Below are 22858 nucleotides of genomic sequence, written 5' to 3' on the forward strand. Positions count from 1 at the left end.
ATTCCGACATTTCAGTGTCTGCACCGCTGAGCGATGATGACACATTCCACAATGAGAATAACGAAAATAAAAAAATATAACCTTTGATATAAACATGGACATGTCTGTCCTTTTCAACTTTACTGCCAAATTATTTTTATGGGATGCAGACTATAAGAATGTTTTCCAGTCCTCGGTAAGTGTTGATCAAGAACTCGATGATTATACCAGTTTCAAAACAGGTATAAAGTACACAACAAGAATTGATGATGATGATTGATGATGATGATTGGACAAAAGAAATTTCAATGTCCAAATCCTTAACAACGCACGGCTCAGACTTGAAGTTTTCGGAACTCAAATTCAAAATAAGTCTGGAAGGCTGACTTTAAGCTATGGACATTGGAAAAAGTCAAGACGCTATTCAAGACCTCTTGTCAAATCATTTCGCGTGGATCGGAATTTCCCAATTGGAATGGCAGACAGGTCAGGAGATGTTCCGGATGGAGTCATACTTTTTAAATCAAAGACAAGGTAAAGATAAAAATCTATTTTAATCTAAGTGTGGTTTTACAATTATTAGGTGAACGTATTTATCACAGATTCTGCCCCTTAGTTGTGTCCAACACAATAAACACTAGTAAAAGGACAACACACACGTTAACTATTAACACCTTTTTGGGCTCAATGGTTTCGATTAGTGAAAAAAACTCACAAAATCACACGATTCATTAGAACGAGCCACAACACTGTGATACCAGTCCGATGTGGAAAAGTCTTAGTAATTATTCTTTGTCCAACAACGAAGGGACTGAATTTGGTATATAATGCATTCACTCAATAATTGAAATAATTTTAAGGTCTCATTTATTTCATGTAAATGGTATTCTCAATCGGACACGACTGAGCCTAGTCTGGTCAGAGGGAAGAGAAAGAACGAGAAAGCCCGACTTTCACGGCTAGACAACGTTATTGATAAAATAAATGGAGATCAAGGTTTACAAACACGATACATTTATTACGGAAACTAAATTACATGTATACCACAAATATGAAAGACACAACTAAATAACATTCTTTTAAATTCCTAAAATAAAATTACCTTTATTCATCTTATACGGAAATTTGTCGTGTAATTAAGTCGTAAATGCTTCCATTGACACGACTTCAATTGGATTCAATAGTCTGATGTCACGTCGCAGACGGCGCCATCGTGGTTCTAAACAAAGAAAATCGGTACTTTTTATTCTTCATGCTGGGTAGAATTTTTCACATGTCATGTGATCAGAAAGTATAATAGTCAAGACATGATCATATTTATAATGTTTTTCTCCTCTTGATACACGTTTATGCTCGTCGGAGAAATATTTCATAAGGGCGTCCGCCATTGTTCCGATAGTTTAGAGCCAGTTACTAAGTTACCATGCGTCATTAAGAGGGAAGTGACGTCTTGACTGTTGAAGCCTATTGTAGTGAGAACAAATTGGACATGCCTAAGCCTTGAGTTATATGGCTTAGTCATACGCCAGGGACAAAGTTCAATTTCATGATCGTCGTATACAGTGGCGTGGCATGCTTACACTATAAGGTGGTGCCAGAATCAGAAGAAAATGACTTAAAACATGTCATATTTGTAAATACAAAGACATATTTTCAAAATTTAAGAAAAGTCAAATAAGTAAGAGGCGGTATATACCTTTAGTCAGTTTAATTTTTTTTTTTAAATGCTGTAATCCATTTTTAAAAGATGGATGCGGTGCCAGGCACCAAATCAACCAATATAGCCACGCCCCTGGTCGTATATTATTTGCAAACGTGGTGATTAACTTATTATTTTGAGATTATATCTCTCGTTCTCATATCTCCTTTGGAGTTTAAATATTTTTTTTTAATTTAGGTATTGTGCAAATTAAGTTACTCTGTTTGTCGTCAGATAATAGCCCTGTATAATTTCTGTGGCACATCGTAGGATTTGGAAGGATTTGTGCACTATTTAAATTAAATGATGATGTGTTGTTAAAAAAAGTTTCAAAACATTGGTTGACCGCCAGTTGTAGTATAGAAGACTTCAATATGACCAGTAAATTTAGTCTTACGCATGTGTTTAATGATTCATTGGTGATATTATTGATAACTCCGTCTGTACTTTTATATCAAAGACATCCTAAATTGAGTCTTTAGCCATGCTATGTTATGTTATGTTATGTTTTTTTATGTTCTGTTAAGTTAAATTCTATGTATGAGAGATCATTTTGTATAATGTAATTGGCAAGAAAAAGTAAGACGCGAAATATTTTATTTCTTTTTCCCTTTAGATTTATGTGTGACGTGGGAGACAACGAAAACTGCAAAGTGAAATGCGAGGCGTTTGGGAGAGAAATCTGTTCAATCTATTTGATTCTACCCGAGTCTGCCAAGAGAAATGTTCAGCCCACGTCAATTGTTCTACCACGCAAAGCTATCGCTGAAGTCGATCTTGGTGCAGCTTCCATTGAAATTGAGGGACGATATAAATGTAAAGTTGTGAATTGTAGGGGCAAAAGCAAGAGTCAGGAATTGAAGGTTTATACCTCTGGTATTATCGCTATCGAGTCATTTAAAATAAAAAGCATAGACAAAACTCTTGGTATTGTGTGCAAAGTAAAAGGTTCGAATGAAAATCTCGACATAAGCATTTCAGTAAGTGAGGAAGGTGGTGCAAACAGATTGCGCTTGGACAATGTTGAAGATCTTTACTTAGAGAAGAATATCACGTACAATGAGGAAGAAAAGACAACTGTGCTGTCAATGCTGATTCTCTGGAAACACGCAAAAGTCCCAAGAGAAATCATCACCTGCTCTGCCCGTGGGGAGAGAGGTAAATCAAAGGAGGATCACTACCTTTCTGAGTATCTCGAAAATAGATACGGAATTTATCCCTATATTCCTAGAAATGGTTTGCAAGAAACTTTCCATCAAAACTCCACAAGAACATTTTCATGCAGCGCCGTTGGTGAAATGCCGATGAAAATGAAATTATCCTTTGCACCCAATGGAAATTCGCTTGCAGATTACTTTGATGTCATGGCAACATCTCAGGTTGATGGAGACACCATGACAATTTTTTACAACATTCCAGAGTACCGACTGTCAAGATATATTATTTATTGTATTGCCACAAATCGCTATACATATGATGAGCGTCGTTCTTATATCCACTAACTTCCACCAGCACAAGTCCCCACTAAGAGGAACACACTCAAATGTTTAAAAATCATATGTTAAGAATTTAAAAAAATAACAGTACATAACAGAGATGATTTACAAGGAAAAAAATTTTATCTCCCAAAACTATAACTAAACATCCGACTGTTTCCCTCCCAGCCAAGGACTCCAGCCAGGACAAAACTAAGTAATCTCATTCCAAGACAAAGACAGAAAGCAATTGGAAAACAGATAAAGGGGGATAGAAGACATAGCAAGTACCTCCCTGACAACGATGGGATGGTTGAATTGCCCTGTTTGGTAGCTATGAAAAAGAGACGTATGTCGTAACATTACATTTCCATGGCATAAAAGAGTCTGATAATATTTAGTGCCTCGAAACTTGTTCGAATAATCACTTATGCAGACATAAAAGGATAGTTTTAAAATCTTGTGTGCGAAGTACGTTTGAGAAGCACAGTTGTTCTTAATAAAAATAAACATCCTGTATCTGATTTGGTGTTCGGTCAAGAGTGTAGAAGTTCCCATACTACACATCTTCTTCACGAGAAGCCAGATCAAACTCTGCTACTGTTTCCCTCCCATGGCCAGGACAAAACCAAGTAATTTCATTCCAAGACAAAGACAAGTTGGAAATTAGATATAGGGTGATAGAAGACACAGTAAGTACCTCCCTGCCCACTATGGGAGGTCAGGATCCCCACCCAGCATTCCTTGATTAGCACTGATTTTCACTTGTAGGTGTTTTGGGGAGAATCCAGAAGTGCACAATAAGCGGGCACTAAGCTCTTATTCTCAGCTTGTTGAAGTTGCCCCTTGAATTTCGGTTTAACCAGTTTTTACTGTATCTAATAAATATAAAGAAAATACGCAATTGAGGGAGTAAAACATTTTAATATAGCATGAGATTTAATTATCATTGCTTCTCTGTCTCTCTCTCTCTGTATGTCTATCTCCGTCTCTCTCTCTCCCTCTCTCTGTATGTCTATCTCCGTCTCTCTCTCTCTCTCTCTCTCTCTCTCTCTTCTCTTCTCTCTCACACAAACACACACACAAACACATTTTGTCTTACTTCATCTCACTATCTATCTATATTTCTTTCACAAATTCTTTATCATTCTCAATGTACCCGCCTCTCTTCTTTTCCTCTCTTACTCCTTTCCCCATGTCATTTCCTTGCATTGAGATAAAATTTTGACCAAAAAACAAATCTATCACCTAAAACTAAGAAATCATTATAAAATAACTCTATCCCTTTGTAAACGTATAGGATGAATATTAGCATAATAGCCTCTATATAAAAAATACATAACTTAAAACACAATGGTCTCTGTACTTGTTTCCAACAGTAGGCTGAACTGAAGAAGGATTTTTAGTCAAGACTATCAAGTCAAGATGGTCAATATATATATATATATAAATATATATATATATATATATATATATATATATATATATATACTCACACACACACATCACATACATACTCACACACATATACCAAAAACAAAAATTTTATTACATGTATTATAATATTTGTGTGATGTTTTCTTTGGGGGGGGGGGAATAGTTTTGTTTGTTTTCTTTGTCTTTTTTTTTAAAAGACTGTTCATAAAGCCTTTCCAAAGAAGAAAAAAAATGGTCAATTTCTCATAAAGTATTCTTGTCTTCTTGTCTTCGAAGAACCACGGGGACGGACGTGCAAGGAAGCATACCTAACTCTGTCACCAAGGCAGTGATATAGCTGGAGGAGGTGTGGACCAAAAATAGGGGGATGAAATTGGAACATTTTAAACGTTAATTCAACATTTCTTTCATAATTATCATCATCATAATTACAAGAAAAGCCTGGATTACAGAATAATTGAGGACAAAATACTTGATTACAACATAAGATCTCAATGAATGCCATCATAAGCCACCATTTCTTTATTAACAACACATTAGATTTTACCTATGTCGTCTAGTGGTATGACACTCGCTTTCGGATCGGAGGGTCCTGGGTTCGAGCCTAGCTCTGTGCACAGTTGAGTCCTTGGAGAAGGATCTTTACTCACAATCTCTCACCTCTCACAATCGAAATTTTTTTTCGAGAAGTCCATGGCAGAATTGTCATCCCAAAATTGTTAAGTAATCCGCCTAAACCAAAAGATTAGCATGCCTGTTACTTCTTGATCTCAGCTTTAAGAATTTTTAACTAATTGGCATCCTCATATTTCTATCAATATTTCAACAGTGCGTTCCATTTTTACTGCACTAACCCCCATTTTCAGAGCAATTAAGATTATAAACTATCATTGATGCTCTGGCTAACTTGTGGAGAGTGGAAAACTGCACACATCAATCATGTCAATGCCAGTGCATCTGATTAGGGGGGGGGGGGGGGGAGGGGAATGTAATTTTATAAAAGAGGAAATCCCTCCTCTGCCTCCAAAATCGCAGATTTCCGCTGATCCGAGGAAAACCATAAACACCGTTTCAGGTAAAGGATTTTGTGAGTGTAAAGTAGAAGTGAGACCTACCCAGAGTGAGTGACGTCGTACAAAATGTTGGACAAATGTAGATTTATCTCTTCATAGTTCGGGATGATGGGGGTTCTGTGGCAGATGTTTATCAGATCCTTGCCTTGAGCTGAAAGAGTAATAAAAATCGAATGTAATTACTTTGCTCAAATCCATCTAAGGAACCTCATAAAATCTCTGATAGATGGTCCATGGAACATTGCAAAAACCCTGGCAGAACTGGCAACTGTAGGTATTTAACTTGAAAACATGAAAAAAATGTAGTGAAAAGTAAGGTAAAAGTAAAATTCCCTTTATTCATCCCATATGGGAAAATTTGTTTCTAGGGTCTATTCCAAGGTCACACAGCGTAGCGATGGGTGATCGAACTTGGTACCTTTCGGGTACGAAGCAAAGACCGGACACTGAGCCATGCTAGGTATTGACACAGACAAATCACAATATTCAAAGTCTTATAGCACAGAGGCACTTATCTATTTTAATAATTATATAAAAGCTACTTTCTCTTTTTACCCCTCCCTTCTCCTTCTAACCCACCTATGACTGGAGCTACTTCCTCTTTTTACCCCCTCCCTTCTCCTTCCAACCCATCATGACTGAAGAGCTACTTTCTCTTTTTATCCCCTCCCTTCTCCTTCCAACCCACTTATGACTGAAGAGCTACTTTCTCTTTTTACCCTCTCCCTTCTCCTTCCAACCCATCATCACTGAAGACTACCCGGACCACTCAGCATTCTTCCGCCTGGACAAATGGGTAGAATGGGACAAGACAGCAAACGATGCCCTCCAGCCCCCAATAAATGGAAAATCTCACCGGGCACTGAATACCCATGCGGTCACCCCAGACAGACCATGGACCACATCCTGTCCGAATGCTCGCTGGGACCTCACTGCACCAATGCTGACCTGAGGGAATGCAACCAGACTGCCCGGGACTGGCTGACTCACTGGCGCGACAAGATATGATGATGAACACTGAAGAGCTACTTTCTCTTTTTACCCTCTCCCTTCTCCTTCCAACCCACTTATGACTGAAGAGCTACTTTCTCTTTTTACCCTCTCCCTTCTCCTTCCAACCCATTATGACTGAAGACATACTTTCTCTTTTTTTCCCTTCCCATCCCCTTCCAAACCCTCAACGACTCCGAAGAACTACTATCTATTTCTGCGGGGACAGCGTGGCTCAGCGGTACGGTCTTCGCTTCGGACCCGAAAGGTACCGAGTTCGATTACCTGCTGCGCTGTTTGGCCTTGAGCAAGTCACCTCACCCTAGCTCAATTTGCGGCATTGCACTGCGGCTGACGCCTGGGTTATTCCAGTCTTCCTTTGGAATAGACCCTAGAGACAAATTTCCCCTATGGGATGAATAAAGGGAATTTTTTTTTTATTTATTTATTTTTCCTCCTAGTCCTCTTTAAACTCAAACTTTCAAAGCTCTTACCTTGCTGATTAGAACTTCCTGAGCTCAGCTGTACTTTGTCTGTGAATTTATAAGACTCGCAGCAGACTAGCACTGGTATATTGTTGGCTTTTGCCAGAGCTGCAATCATGGCATTTCCTGTGCGAGAATGCATATCTCCAATTGCAAACATGGCCGCTGCTCCAAGGAACACTTTTGTTGTCTGTTGGTTGAAATAGAGGGAGGACAATTTATTTCCAAATTGATAAATTCTAAAATAATGTATTTAGTTTGAGATCACTTAAAAGTCTCATCCAGACACAAAAACAGGTCCCAACTAAGAGTGATACACTCAAATGTTTCCAAATCATATATAATATGTAAAAACATAATACAGTGCATAACAGAGATGATTTAAAAGACAAAAAAAAATATCTCGCAAAACTCTAACTATACATTTGACTGTCTACCTCCCAGCTATGGTATCTGGCCAGGGCCTGGACAAAACAAAGTAATCTCATCCCAAGAACAAAGACAGAAAGCATGTTGGATAACAGATATAGGTTGATAAAAGACATAGTAAGCGCCTCCCTGCCCACTATGGAAGGTCAGGAACCCCACCCAGACAGAAGAAATGATTATGATAAGGAGAAGAGGAGAAGGATGACCAAAAACCATGAAAACCCTTAAGGCGTTCTGTCTAGTAATGAGTCATATAGACATTTGACCTCTCACCTCTCTCATAGCATGTGAAGCAGATCCGATGTAGATGTAAGAGCAGGGTATTCCACAGCGAACCAGATATCTCAACATAGTTTTTCCTGGAAAGAACAACAAAACTACAATTTAACCCCATTACAGCAACGATAATATTGCTTAAATTTAATTCTAATTTCTCCTATAACATCATGTATGCCTTGTTATAAGTGTGGACCCCTCAGTCCAACCAAAAAGTGATTGGGTAGCCAAACTCTTAACTCCAATGAACAGTGCTTTTGCGATAGACTAGCAGGCTATCCAGAGGATAGCAAGCAATTGTTAAAGTCTGTTCAATGGTTCAAAAACTGGGATAAACTTCCACTCCATATTATATTATGACCCTAAGCGACTGCTTTAATTTTAAGTGCAGAAAAAAAAACATTTTCAGAGAAGACAATGACAGTGGTACAACTCTGGATCTATTGAATCCCAAATCCTTGAATCACATCACTGGTACTGTTCTTTTCTTATTGAAGTATTCCAAAACAAATGTTTGCGATGAATCTTCAAGATATTGTAAAGCGCTTTGAGCACATTTAGTGGATATTGCGCTATATAAAGCTCAATTAAAAAATTTTTAAAAAATATTCTGGCCAAACACAATCTCAAATGAGGACCTGAGAGCGAGAGCTGAAGTGGAGTCTCTGGAGAGTATCATTAACTCATTCAATCCTAGAGATTTTGTTACTTTTCAAAATTAGAAAAAAAATGTATCAAACATGAGCATGTGCATTGTTTTATTCAACAATCATTAAAAATGAAAAAAACTAAAAACTATAGCTTTGATAATATGCTTATAATTATTATTTGTCTCAGAAAAATGTAATAAATAGTCATAGGGTAAAAGTAGCCCGGGAAAACAACGGATATAGTCGGTGTTAGGGTTGAGAGAGTTAAAAGGAGAAGATGGCAATGGTTGGGGCATGTCTGTAACAGACCTGATGAAATACTGATAAGAAAGGCTCTGCGATGACACCCCAAGGAAACAGGAAGCTAGGCCGCCCCAAGGAGACTTGGAGACGTACCATAGAGAGGGACCTAAAACTGAGAGGTCTGTCCCTCGAGATGGCCCCAAGAATTGCAGCTGTCAGGACCAGGTGAAGATCCCTTGCAGCGCCTCAAGTGCCAGCAGGACCGGAGAGGATTGAGTGAGTGAGTGAGTACTGTGTGTGTTCTTATAGTGAAAATGCTATGACAGGAAGTCGATTAGAATCACAGACTTGCAAAACTCAATTTGCTGACTTCAGTGAAGAACCCGCCTAACAGTGGGAACATTCCACCACCTGTCCCAAATGTAGGCGTTGTGGCCAAAAAACCTGAAACCACAGAACATCTAGTTGAGTTATTGTGTTGTGACGGCTCTACTGGGCAGGTTTGCGACTGAACACAAATATGGTAATGAATTTGTTGACTGAATAGAGCATCGTAACAAAGTTGTGTGCTGCCATAATAAGTAGTTATATATGGAAAAATATAATAGTGAGCATAAAAAAAAATTAGTAGTTAATGATTCCAGTAAATGTCCTTTTAGCATTTCAATATTTTGATTATGTTATGTTATGTTGTAAATTATTCATTTTTCTCGGTTCTAGTATCAAAAATCATCACCCACTTTTGTAAGTTTCAAAAGATATGTTTACCTTGGTAAACAATTCCAATATTGAATTAGAATTGTTCCTTATGTCAACCACCTGAGTTAGGAAAATTTGAGCAAAGGCAGCTGAAGTAAAATAAATAAAATAGAATTCCCTTTATTCATCCCCGAGGGGAAATTCGTCTTCAGGATCTATACCAAGGGAAGACTGGAATAACCCAGGCATCAATCGCAGTGCAGCGCCGCAAACTAAGCTAGGGCGAGGTGGCTTGCTCATGGCCACACAATAGGCGGGTAATCGAACTCTGTACATTTTGGGTACGAAGAAAAGACTGTAGCGCTGAGCCCATCTTTCCCCAGACATGCCAAATTGAAAACTTCAAATTAAGTAGTAGTAGTAGTAGTAGTAGTAGTAGTAGTAGTAGTAAACTTCAAATTTAGTAGTAGTAGTAGTAGTAGAGTAGTAGAGTAGTAGTAGTAGTAGTAGTAGTAGTAGTAGTAGTAGTAATAATAGTAGTAGTAAGTAGTAGTAGTAGTAATAGTAGTAGTAGTAGTAGTAGTAGTAGTAGTAGTAGTAGTAGTAGTAGTAGTAGTTATTATTATTATTATTATTATTATTAAGTATTATTAAGAATTAAAAATTCACAATTTTCCATAAAATTTAGTATTTGGTCATGAAATTTGTCTAAAATTCGTAAAATTACGAAAAATTCGTAAGATTCGGCATGTATGTCTGCCCCTGAGCCACTTGAGGATCAAACTACCAAGAACTCTTGTCAATAAAATAAGAGACAAAAGAAAATATAAAGGAATTAAAATTTATGGAAACTGAATTAAATAATATGGCATAACCAACCTTCTGTACATGCCGTCCTTCAACGACAACGACACGGAATTGCTTCCCTTTGTCATGGGCAAATTTCAACACTTGACTAATTAAAGAAGAACTGTGGACAATGAAAATAAACATATGTAAATTGAAGAAAAACTTATTGTTTTAGCTTTTTCCAAATTCTGAAAAAAAAAAAAAAAGATTAAAATGTGCAAAATTAGTAAAACTGGAGGATTTGAAAAGCTTCATCTGATGTTTTTCTTATTACGTTTTTTTTGGTCAAGTCAATGAAAATGAGTTTAATTATAATGTTGAAAACAATTCAAACTTTCAAACACTTAAAATAGGTAACTAACGGGTCAATTACTAATAAAATACTTGGTTGTATAAAAACGTTGGTTGCAAATAACACATAACTTATATGTGCGGCTATGTGGTCTAGTGGTATGACACTCGCTTTCGGATCGGAAGGTCCTGGGTTCGAGCCTTGCTCGGCGCATAGTTGAGTCCTTGGAGGAGGCTCTTTACTCACATTCTCTCACCCTACTCAGGTGTAAAATGAGTACCTGGCCGTTAACAGCGTTGTCCCTGTCTGAAAAAATTGTAATATCGCCTAACAGGCATCATGTACTGTCCTACATGTTAAACATTGCTGTTGGCCAGGGACTCATTGTAAAGCATTTTGAGCACGTTTAGTGGATATTGCGCTATATAAAAGTTCAATAATCATTATTATTATTATTATTATATAAGTAATAGAAGTGCTTAAGAAAAGAATGATGACAGGCTGCTGTGAAAAAGATTTAAGATAAACATCTTAGAATGATTTTAGCAATAGAAGTATAACACTGCTTTCAAAACTTTTACGCCATGGGCAAGGAAAAACATAAAACGGGTAGATTCAGAGTTCAGTGTCCTTCTATACTCTTAGACTGAGAAGAAAAGAAGACTTAAGAAGAGAGTTCAAAGAAGATAAGATAAGATATACTTTATTCATCCAAAAAAATGGAAATTCGTTTACAGACGTGGCATGCGTTAGTAGTATCAAACCTAATGTTTTTAGATTTTACATGTTGAATAAAGCTATCTATGTACATGCTCATTTTTAATACATTTTTTTCCAATTTTGAAAAGTAGCAAAAATCTCTAGGATCGAGTGAGTTAACGGCAGTGCCAAACGCTTACTTTTTCATCCTCAGTTCCTTGTGGTATCTGACTGATTTGCTGTTTCAGATGTTTGATGGCATTTCCCATGCTAGTACTCAATGGCCGACAATCGTTGATGTATCTGAAGAACAAAATTTACAAACCAAAAAAATAAAGGCATAAAAATAGAACTTTATTTATCAATCTTTGATTTTTTCTTAAAATGTTAAAAAGAGTGTTAATCTTTTCAAAGTAGACGATAACGAAAAATTAGAATAAAAGCATGAACTGAAATTAATTTGAAAAGACAAATGATGTGTGGGTTTCAGAGTTTCCCTTTGTTGCAAACGTGTAAATGTTGCTGTTCGAAGCTCAAAGAAATAAATAACAATGTGAAATTGAATGTAAGCTTCAATTTAATATACGAAAACAGATAAAATGGACGCATCGTGTTTCCCCTTTATCAACAAAACAGGATGAATCGAACACTACAGACGAATGAGATGAATTCATCTTAACAACGCCACTACCACATTATCTCGTTCGTCTGTGGTATTTCATTAAGCTAAACATAATTGCATCCAGGAACAATATCAGCATTGGAATCATATATTTTGAAAATTGTTATTCACTGTTTTTAAGGTGTGCAAGAAAACGTACTTGATACACGGGGCCAAAAAGTTCTTCTCAAGATCTCGGCTCAACTCTTTCTCTTCTGGTGTCTTATACTTGGCAATCACCTAAAACAAAACAAAAAGGGAAAAACATATTTAAAAAAAAATCTACTTACATCTTTCCGCCCGACAATGTAGGATGTCATGAGCCTCGGCATTCAACAAAGGACAGAAGATAATCTATCAAACAAACATCTTGTGTCAAATTCAAGATAAACAGTAGAAAATGAAATACTTGTTTATCTTCTTCAAGTACCAAGTCTGTGCCAGACATCGGTGATCATGTTTATATCCGTTGTATATTTTAATTTCTGCATTGATTAACTATTGATTGTAACTTTTTGTCTTTTGGGCGGGGTTTCATTCATAGCGCCCTGAGCACCTTTGAGTGGAAGTGTGCGCTTTATAAATGCTTCATTATTATTAGTATTTTTATTTTGACTTGAAGCGGGAGTGTCAGACAAAACCCACGAAAGCAATATAAAGGGAAGAAGAGGACTCTCTCTCTCTCTCTCTCTCCCTCCCTCCCTCTCTCTCTCTCTCTGTCTCTCACTCACTCTCTCTCTCTCTCTCTCTCACCCACTAAGATCAGCAACTTTTAGCCATCTCGCAATAATTAGTTCGCTGTAAAAACGCTAATTGCAACTGTGTTAATCATATGTATATTCTAGTCATTTTTTCCCTGGTTAATGTGAGTATATATTGCAGTCACCAAAATCAAGCTTACTGAAGTCACAGAGTCAAGACGATTCAATCAGTGATCAGAGGAAGAAACGAGAAGAAAAAAAAATTGTTTTTTACTTTTCCTTTCTTTTATTTATCTTTTTGAGCCATAAATCTTAAAATTCAGGACAAATCCAGAAGAATTGGGACACTTGGCCAGTATGTTTTTGTTGAATAATGAGTGATGGTACAGGATGGCCATGATAGTACTCCTTACTTAGTCATAGCATTGTAAGGCCCTTTATACAGCACACAGCTTACCACAATTGACCAAAGTGTGAATGAGTAACTGGCTGTAGGGTTAAGTTATTGTAAAATCAATAGCAAAGTCTAAAAAGATATTTTAAAAATGAATTTATAAATACATTTTTTTAAAATAAAAACAAAAACAAAACCAGCTTTGTAGTGTACGACATTTCCCTTTAAGACAAAATATGACATAACACATATTGACACGGTTCATCATAACATTTTGTGTATATACTTCTCTTTTTTTTTCAATTTTGGTAGCATAATGTGTAATAATTAAAGCAGTCTTAAGACCAGAAAACTTTGCACATTTTAACAACATGCAAATGGTAGACTGGTGATCTAATTCTCTATTAAGCACTTGACATGGAGCTGACCCTCCAAATTCTCAAAAGGAACAAAATAAGGGATATTTCAATAACATTCATGGATTGATTTTAAAAAAGTAATTTTTCAAACCTCCTTAAGAGTGGTGAGAAGAGCAACACATCGTGCATCAGCTCCGACAATCTGTGGATGAAGAAACTGAAAGCCTAGGTTGAATATCCCGTCATCGATTTTAAATCCCCTAGTCCTGGGAAGGGAAGAAAATAAAAAAAAAAGTAATCATCAATATGAGTGATTATTAATTTTAGCGAAATGTGCCTAAAAAATCCCTTAATGCCATAAGGTCTATGAAGCTCATCTCGATTCCTGTGTTATTTACAAATTTCTTACCTTAAGCCAGTTCTTACAGACCCAGCCATCCATCCAGTCACTGGGTGAACAGAGGGGTCAGGAAAAAAAAACCAATTGACTGCACTTGGGATCAATATCAGCCTCTTTCTTGTGAGGTGAGTGCCATTGAGACCCATATAGTGTCTAAGCAACCATATAATAAAGAATGAAATGAGTAAAAAAAAAAATAAAGACCAGAAAATATAATAAAAGTGCTTTACTCAGTCCCAAACAAAACAGCAGCACTCAAGATATAGGACAAAACACCTTATCCAAAATAGTTGCAGCTTCATGTGATGAGGCCTGTAAGGCAATATTACAATGTCTTAACAAAGACAACACCGAGAATGGACAGGTCTTGCACCTGAGTACGGTGAGAGAATATGCAAGTAAAGAGTCTTATCAAAGGGACTCAACTTTGCATCACTAAGAGCGGGACTCAAACACAAGACCTAATGCTCCGAGGGCGTGTGGCCACAATACTACAAAGCCACATGAAGGTAATTCAAAGGTAAATGACTTGCAAGCACACCATCAAATCATCCACTCTGCATTAACAGTTAGGGTAAATGAACTGATGTAAACTGAGACAACACCTTTTTTTTTTTATTTGGCCAGAAAGTTATACTTCAAATACTTATCTTACCATGACAACTAACTTGTCTAAAAATTTTAAAACCGATACTTCCTTGAAACTTCAATTTTTAAAAAATTGGAATCACCTTCAAACAGCCGATATCTAAAATAAATTTTCTGACAAGAATTTTAAAAACTGGTTTGTCAGTTCAGGACAGATTACTCCCATAAAAACTCCACAAAACATGCCACATGAATATTCCCTGGAAAGACACCAGAAATTTGTGATACTTCCGATGAGAGATCCATCACAAACACAACTCAACTAGCATCTAAGTAAAATCAGCCAACTTTATCTTTTTCACGTCCGTAGAAATGTATTATTTAGATGCTTAACAAAATCAAATCCTGCGTATTTAAAAGTCAGCCTAACCTCCAATCAATTTGACTTCTGACCTCTGTAATCAATTTTAAAAATCATCTTTTTAAAGACTTAGAAAATAAAACTCTGTTTATTCATCCCCAAAGGGGAAATTTGTCTTTAGGGTCTATTCCAATGGAATCGCATTGAAATGGTGTGTCATGGATATAAATAAAAAATAAATTAAAATAAAATAAATAAAATACCCTTTATTTATCCCAGAGGGGAAATTTGTCTCCATGGTCTATTCCAAGGGAAGACTGGAATAACCCAGACATCGGCCGCAGTGCAGCGCCGCAAATTAAGCTAGGGCGAGGTGACTTGCTCAAGGACACACAACGCAGCAGTGAGTGATCGAACTCTGTACCTTTCTAGTACAAAGCAAAGACCGTACCACTGAGCCACGCTGCCCCCTAAATAGCAGTGTCTGTGATAATTGTTGGTCAAGAAAATTGGGTACGCCAACTTACAACATTTCTTTCTCTTTCATGACCCATCGCTGTTCCTCGGATAAGTTAACTCCTTCAACTTTGCTGCTCTTCTTCTTTGCCTTGGCTTTGTCGTCAGCAGCCGAAGCACCCTCTCCTCCTTTTGTGTCTTTCTTAGATGCAGCTCCTGATGCGTCTTTTTTACCTCCTGAAAACAAGACATTGCATAAAGTATATTGAAAAAGTTGTTGCTCGAAGCTCAAAGTAATAAATAGCAATTGGAAATTAAATGGAAACTTCAATTTATTCAACTAAGACAGAAAATATGGATATTTCAGGTTTTCCCTTTAGCAACAAAACACGAATAATGAAACACTAAGGACGAATGAGAGATGTGAGAATGGCGTAGTTAAGGAGACATCCTAACTACAATTCACCTTAACTATGTCAGAGCAATTCTATCATCTGTCGAATCAATTGATTATTTAGGCATATTGATCGATCCTTAGATTGTTTATAAATCAGGTCAAGGTTGAACTTATTTCATTTCTGTCCAATCGAAAGAATCAGTTTGACAACAGACGAACTCTGACCTTTGATGGCTCAGAGATTGTTCTCTGTCTAATTTTAAGGGCCTGTGTGTAATCCTTTTAATTCTGAGATTTGTCCTCATCAAAATTCATACTGTGATTTTTATTTTCAAGTTTCATTTACAGTAAAGATTTGTTGCCAGACTTAATTACCAGACTGATTTCGATTGTTGATGGCATAAAAAAATAAAATAAAAATTGAGCTTTTATATAGCGTAATATCCACTAAATGTGCTCAAAGCGCTTTACAAGGGTCCCTGGTCAACAGTAACATTTAACACGGGACATGACGTCTATTAGGCGATATTACAATTTTTTCGGACAGAGACAACGCTGTTAACGGCCAGGTACTCATTTTACACCTGAGTACAGTGAGAGAATGCAAGTAAAGAGCTTTCTCCAAAGACTCAATTATGCGCTGAGCGAAGCTCGAACCCAGGACCTTCCGATCCAAAAGCGAGTGTCATATCACTAGACCACATAACCGTACAAGATCACAAAGCCAGAATTTCAAAAATTTACTTTGGGACGGTGTGAGCCAAATAGATGAATAAGTAAATAAAATATTTTCAAAATATATCTAAAAAAAAAAAAATATACATAAACTCACCAGATGCAGCACTTCCTCCTCCTCCACCCCCACTACCTCCAGCGCTAGCAGATGCAGCACCAGCAGCAGCCCCACCTCCACCTGTTGCTTCTGCCTTTTTGGCTTCTTTTCCTGCTCTCTGCCTCTCCTGTTTTGAATAAAACAATCAAGAAAAAGAATTTGAAAAGAAAAAAAAAAAAAAAAAGAAAAACGCCAAGCTTATCTTGCATTTTCATACAGTGGCTTTCAAAATTCAAGGAAATCGACTAATAAAGAATACTAACCCAAATAAAAAATTAAAAAATAAAAAAAAATAAGAAAAAAAAAACTATAAATTAAAATAAAAAGTAATATATATAATCTTCTTCTTTCCATTATAATTTATGATTTTGGCAAAATGTGTTTTCATGCATTGTTTTGACCTTTGACCTACGTTGACAGTTTGTTGAAAGAGTTAACTTTTAAAAATTTGATCTATCAACTTAGGTTGAAGGCCAAAAGCATACATAAAAACACTTTTTGACAAAATCATGAAATTAAAATGAAAAGAAAAAGACATACAAAGAGAGATAAGAATATTTCACCTGAATTGCCCTTCTTTCAGCCTTTAGTTGTGCCTTTAATTTTGGTTGCTCTCCACTACCACCAACAACACCCCCTCCACCACCTTCTCCTTCTCCCGAAGGTTTCATATCTTTTGGACCCAGTGAGACAATTTGTCCCGATCCACCAGATGGCGCCACCGGTCTTTGGCAATGGCTCGCCTGTGGGACGGAGTGCTCGCCAAATCCGTGGCTAAAATGGCGACGTGGTCATGTGATGCTTTATATCGATACCAAAATAGTATTGACATTGGGTTAAACTAGATAAAATGGCTTTTTAAGAATATTTGACATCTATATTTGGAGTTAAAATGGAAGAAATAAAGGATTTAATAAATTTAGAGTATGGCAGTACCTATGTGTCCTCCATGGGTGAACCATCGCTGTAAATAATTAAATATATTGACTACTGTCTAGAGTATTATTGGTATCGATATAAATTTTCCTAATAGAGCAGTAAAGTTAGGTGCCCCAAACGTAAACAAAGGTCGAGAACCACGTGGCAAACCACATGTTCCTGTCTTGACAGCTCACGTTCCAATGTAAATAATAGAAAAAAAATAACCTTTAAAATTTGGCTGTTAGGTGGCAAAAGAAACACATATTCATAAATACTCGATCATGCATCAAATAATGTCTAGATATGGATATTTTATGGAACAAAAGGTAAAATTTTCTAAAATTTATCAAAAGTTACAGTCTATCTATTTTTAGAACAGAGCAAATTATTGCGCTGGTGTGAACAAAACGAGAATTATTCGGAGCCTGATTTTCATAATAATTTAGCCTTATATTATTATTTCTGCAACTGTTAGATTTTATGTAAACATATTTTCAATACTGAAAGTGTATTGCCTACAACTCAAACTACAAAATTGGGAGACCTATATTGTGCGTAAATTATTCCGGTCCCTAACGGAAATCACTAGCAACTTGTTATTGTTTACGTTTGGGGCACCTAACTTTACTGCTCTATAGAGCAGTAGAGTTAGGTGCCACAAAGGTCGAGAAGCACGTGGCAAACCACATGTTCCTGTCTTGACAGCTCACGTTCCAATGTAAATAATAGAAAAAAAATAACCTTTAAAATTTGGCTGTTAGGTGGCAAAAGAAACACATATTCATAATTCAGAAAAGTGAGTGGAGCAGGCACTTATGTTGGTAACAACAAGATATGAAGTGAGTAGAAAAGTGCCAGAAGACAATAGAGAATAAATTTTTTTTTTTTCGCGGCGGTGGTGGGGTTTGAACCTGCGACCTTATTGGTACGACAACTCCGCCTGGCAGGTGAGAGCGTGGCTCTACCGTGTGAGCTATCCACGAACACAAAAATATTCGTTTCAAACCCAAAGTCATTTCTAGATCCCTCTCTCACCCACTTCTTGAGATCGCCGATTCGTTCACCACCATCGCGAAGTAATTTTGACCAGCAGTTAAGCTTAATAGCCAATATTCTCATCACAAACATATAACATAGAAACGATTGAGACATTGAGTATGCTCCGGTGTATGGGGTGAATTTTTAATTCAGAAAAGTGAGTGGAGCAGGCACTTATGTTGGTAACAACAAGATATGAAGTGAGTAGAAAAGTGCCAGAAGACAATAGAGAATAAAATTTAAAAAAAAAAAAAAATTTTATTCTCTATTGTCTTCTGGCACTTTTCTACTCACTTCATATCTTGTTGTTACCAACATAAGTGCCTGCTCCACTCACTTTTCTGAATTAAAAATTCACCCCATACACCGGAGCATACTCAATGTCTCAATCGTTTCTATGTTATATGTTTGTGATGAGAATATTGGCTATTAAGCTTAACTGCTGGTCAAAATTACTTCGCGATGGTGGTGAACGAATCGGCGATCTCAAGAAGTGGGTGAGAGAGGGATCTAGAAATGACTTTGGGTTTGAAACGAATATTTTTGTGTTCGTGGATAGCTCACACGGTAGAGCCACGCTCTCACCTGCCAGGCGGAGTTGTCGTACCAATAAGGTCGCAGGTTCAAACCCCACCACCGCCGCGAAAAAAAAAAAAAAAAAAATTATTCTCTATTGTCTTCTGGCACTTTTCTACATATTCATAAATACTCGATCATGCATCAAATAATGTCTAGATATGGATATTTTATGGAACAAAAGGTAAAATTTTCTAAAATTTATCAAAAGTTACAGTCTATCTATTTTTAGAACAGAGCAAATTATTGCGCTGGTGTGAACAATACGAGAATTATTCGGAGCCTGATTTTCATAATAATTTAGCCTTATTTTATTATTTCTGCAACTGTTAGATTTTATGTAAACATATTTTCAATACTGAAAGTGTATTGCCTACAACTCAAACTACAAAATTGGGAGACCTATATTGTGCGTAAATTATTCCGGTCCCTAACGGAAATCACTAGCAACTTGTTATTGTTTACGTTTGGGGCACCTAACTTTACTGCTCTATACCCGCCAAAACTAAACAAGAGAAAGGAGTGGAGTTGCCGCGATAATAGGTAGCTGGTCTAGTAGTGCTGGGATTACCCGCCCAAATAATTACCCGGGTAATACCCGGGTAGTGGCCTGATTACCCGGGTACCCGCGGGTACCCGTGGCAGGAGTGACTTTTGTCCCAAAAATTTTTTTTTTGGGGGGGGGGGGGGGGGGGGGGGGGGGGTTTATTTTTTAATTTTTTTTATTAATTTTTTATTTATTACAACAAATGAAGCGAAACTGAAGTAAGAAACAATTATAATTAACTACAATGAAAAAATAATAAATAATAAATAAAATAAAAGTACCTGAGATTCCTTTAAAAGATAAGAACTAATATAATATAGTCTTAACCTATTGATTCCAAAATTGAATCAAATGTGTGTTAACAAATAAAACAAAAAAAATCATTGTAATTGAAAAATAAAGTAGGAAAATCTTTTGAATAAATGTCATGTAAATTTAAATATGTAAATTTAAATACCCTCATGAAATATAACCTCCAAGTCAATGCCAATAAAACCGAATTTACAACAATATCGAGGAACAAAGAGGAATGGAAAAGAACAAAGAAAGTCGGCTCACTAATTGAAGACACCGAGGATGTACAAAGAAGAAAACAGCTATCAAACGCCGCACTCAGTAAACTCACCAATGTATGGATTAGAGGTGACAAAATAAAGAGAAAAACCAAACTGAAACTGTACCATGCTCTTGTAAAACCGGTACTTCTGTATAACTGCGGCACTTGGGCGTTGACAAAATCCGAAGAAGAACATCTGGATGCCTTCCATCGCACACAGCTAAGAAGGGTACTGGACATCAAATACCCCAAAAAGATCTCAAATGAATCACTCTATAAGATCACAAAAGAAAGACCAATCTCCCTTGACATTTTACAACAACGATGGCAACTTTTCGGTCACATACTACGCAGGGACAAAAACATACCAGCAAACCAAGCCATGTCGGGATACTTCCAAAAACACGGGAACCTTTTCAGAGGAAGACCGATCACAACACTCCCCGTGATCCTAAACAAAAACCTCACAACACTTGGACAAAGCATTAGTCTCATAACGGCAGGGGACCTTGAAAATCTGAGAACCCTAGCAGAGGACCGGCAATATTGGAGACACCTCACACAGGAAATACTGGAAACAGCCAAGGCGACCCGATCTTTCGGTCGAGACGCGAAAGGCATCTAAGTCAAGTCAAGTCAAGTTCAAAAATATTAAAACCGCCAAAAATGATCACTCTCAGTTCGGTTTTCATTTGTTGAAGCGGGTACCCGTTACCCGCCCCTTTTACCCGAGTACCCGGTTTAACTTTATTACTCGCGGGTACCCGGTTACCCGCCCAGCCCTATAGTCTAGTTAAAGCAAAAATGAAACGTGAAAGGAAGGGGAGGGCAACCGGGTCACCAAAAGGTCAACGATGCTTTAGGTTTTGAGAAGTCAGGTCATCGACGACTGAGAACTTCCCGACCTCCACTTAGTTCTCGATGCTTTTCTCGTCTCGAGAATCTTGGTCGTCGATGCTTCTCGTATTGAGTCCCGAGTCCCGAGTCTCGAGACTATACTGCGCGAGCGACGCACGCGTTACTAACAATGTGTACTATCTGCATTGTTCACCCCTCTCTCGTCGGCGATGATTCCAGCGAAGCTCGAGACTTTTTTGCGTCTCGATGCTTTTTTGAGTCTCGAGACTCAAAAAAGTCTCGAGAATCGCTCTAGTCATCGGTGCTTTCATTCAATACCTAGTCATTGGTATTGGGTATTGACGTTATATCATATTTTAAACAGCTAACAAAACACAAACGTCGTAAATAGATCAAAATGGTTATAGGTATCAATGTTTTATTATTATACAAAGTGAATTTATTTAATGTATTTTAAGTTTTAATACAAAAAAGCCATCCAAAGCTCAGTTGAAGTGCTACTTCTCGGGAATTCCCGACTTTTCCTTGGTCATCGAGTTCGGGAAGTTTTGAGTGTTGGTGGCCGATGACTTGAGGTATCATCGAGACTTCCGCTCGACACTAGTGAAAGGAACATGGTCAATGGCATCAAGAGGAAGAGTAAGTTTAAGCTGACGGTAAAATAATTAAGTCGGAGGACTTTTCATCCTCCTTAATCTTAGCGTATTCATATCTGTCACCTCCACCCCTAGGAACGATGCTTTTTTCCTTTTTTCTTCTATTATTGGAGTTTGAGGATGTTAGCGTAAAAAAACAAAAAGAAAACCGCGTCTATCTTCTTCTTAGCACATCACTCTGACTCTCTTCTCCACTTGTACTGCAACTAAATCTACACATGAAAAGGGAGATCTTATTAGCGGTTATGGCTATAGACTTTCATATGTCCACCAATAAATATTAACTAAAGTTTCATAGAGAGAGAGGCTTGGAGTTGAGTAGGAGAGGAGACTAGAGGCGGGGGGAGATCAAAATCTTGGTCCCTGGCCAATTGGATTCAATAGTCTGATGTCACGCGCCCGGCAACGGCGGCCATCTTGGTTCTAAACAAAGAAAATCATTACTTTTTATACTTCATGCTGGCTAGAACTTTTCATTCCCTTTTCATATGCCTTGCGATCAGAATGTGTAAAAGTCAATACATGATCAAATTGATGGGGTTTTTTACCTCTGGATACGCGTTTAAGCTCGCCGGGGAAATATTTCATACGCCGTCAGCCATTGTTCCGATAGTTTAGAGCCAGTGTTACTAAGTTACCATACGTCATTAGGAAGGAAGTGACAGTACGACTGTTGAAGACTATTTTGGCTTCCTAACCTAATGACAATGTAAAACCGTATTTTCGTTTATGGAACTGTTTCTCTTTATGTTGAAGAGGCGAGTTTGATTTTTTTTTAAATTCTAGAGAGCTGAGCCGGTGTTACCAATACTTAGCTTCTATAATAACCAGGACAAATCATTCGTTTGGACAGAAAAATAAATAAAAACTTACCGCTTACCGTCAAAAGCAGTTTCGATTTGAAGATGCATTTGTTTTCTATCAAAAAACATTCGGTAATGGACAATCCTTGATGAATTTCAAAAGTTGTGTTGAAATTATATCCTAATTGTTTTCATGATTAATTCCTCGCGAAATCGTGTGGGTCCCGTTTCTGTTATCAAGGTTCCGCCTAGCCAGGCAGGGTTGCCAGATCATTTTTGAGTAAGAGACCAAACTAGCTATAGCAAGAGGCCAGATTCCTCGGCAGGAGCCCAAATACCACCAAACCCACCTTAGCCTCGCGAAAACTCTTTAGATTTGTTAAACAATTTAGATAGGATAAGGAAAATTCGTATATATAGAAGCATTAGCAAATGCAATCTGTGACGTTAGCACGTGTTGCATTTAGATATTTAGATTG

General features: G+C 37.3%; 4 protein-coding genes across 4 annotated transcripts in view; 3 read left to right on the plus strand and 1 right to left on the minus strand.

Annotated features, from left to right (window-relative positions):
• Positions 1-275: 275 nt before the first annotated feature.
• LOC144979677 (uncharacterized) lies at positions 276-4052 on the plus strand. The gene is made up of 2 exons (XM_078926576.1): positions 276-513; positions 2295-4052. The coding sequence occupies exons 1-2, from the start codon at positions 455-457 to the stop codon at positions 3178-3180; spliced, it is 945 nt and encodes a 314-aa protein (XP_078782702.1). The 5' UTR covers positions 276-454; the 3' UTR covers positions 3181-4052.
• Positions 4053-4670: 618 nt separating this feature from the next.
• On the minus strand, positions 4671-17202 carry LOC144979127 (translation initiation factor eIF2B subunit delta-like). Its single transcript, XM_078925727.1, has 11 exons — positions 16988-17202; positions 16425-16551; positions 15267-15432; positions 13542-13656; positions 12097-12176; positions 11465-11578; positions 10311-10405; positions 7841-7926; positions 7148-7328; positions 5706-5814; positions 4671-4927 (listed from the first exon to the last, which is right to left on the minus strand). Exons 1-11 carry the CDS (start codon positions 17093-17095, stop codon positions 4834-4836), a joined length of 1275 nt encoding a protein of 424 aa, XP_078781853.1. The 5' UTR covers positions 17096-17202; the 3' UTR covers positions 4671-4833.
• Positions 17203-19956: 2754 nt separating this feature from the next.
• On the plus strand, positions 19957-21559 carry LOC144979680 (uncharacterized). Its single transcript, XM_078926578.1, has 2 exons — positions 19957-20873; positions 21525-21559. Exon 1 carries the CDS (start codon positions 19968-19970, stop codon positions 20685-20687), a length of 720 nt encoding a protein of 239 aa, XP_078782704.1. The 5' UTR covers positions 19957-19967; the 3' UTR covers positions 20688-20873; positions 21525-21559.
• Positions 21505-22858, plus strand: part of LOC144979679 (uncharacterized) — a 53642-nt gene continuing 52288 nt past the window's right edge. Inside the window, exon 1 of the mRNA XM_078926577.1 lies at positions 21505-21559. The gene's annotated coding sequence lies outside the window, so the exon portion shown is untranslated. The remainder of the gene's footprint in view (positions 21560-22858) is intronic.

This window comes from Berghia stephanieae, chromosome 9 (genome assembly GCF_034508935.2).
Source record: "Berghia stephanieae isolate SIO BIC M18660-M18661 chromosome 9, UCSD_Bste_1.3, whole genome shotgun sequence".
Lineage (NCBI taxonomy): Eukaryota > Metazoa > Mollusca > Gastropoda > Nudibranchia > Aeolidiidae > Berghia > Berghia stephanieae.

Bases quoted from the DNA above. Each gene is read 5' to 3' on its own strand.
- LOC144979127 (XM_078925727.1), bottom strand. From the start codon at position 17,095: ATGAAACCTTCGGGAGAAGGAGAAGGTGGTGGAGGGGGTGTTGTTGGT. The intron at 16,552-16,987 runs GTGAAATATTCT...TATTCAAAACAG, and splicing joins CTGAAAGAAGGGCAATTCAG to GAGAGGCAGAGAGCAGGAAA. The intron at 7,927-10,310 runs GTTATGCCATAT...TGTTCTTTCCAG, and splicing joins ACGGCATGTACAGAAGGTTG to GAAAAACTATGTTGAGATAT.
- LOC144979680 (XM_078926578.1), top strand. From the start codon at position 19,968: ATGAAATATAACCTCCAAGTCAATGCCAATAAAACCGAATTTACAACA.
- LOC144979677 (XM_078926576.1), top strand. From the start codon at position 455: ATGGCAGACAGGTCAGGAGATGTTCCGGATGGAGTCATACTTTTTAAA. The intron at 514-2,294 runs GTAAAGATAAAA...TTTTCCCTTTAG, and splicing joins CTTTTTAAATCAAAGACAAG to ATTTATGTGTGACGTGGGAG.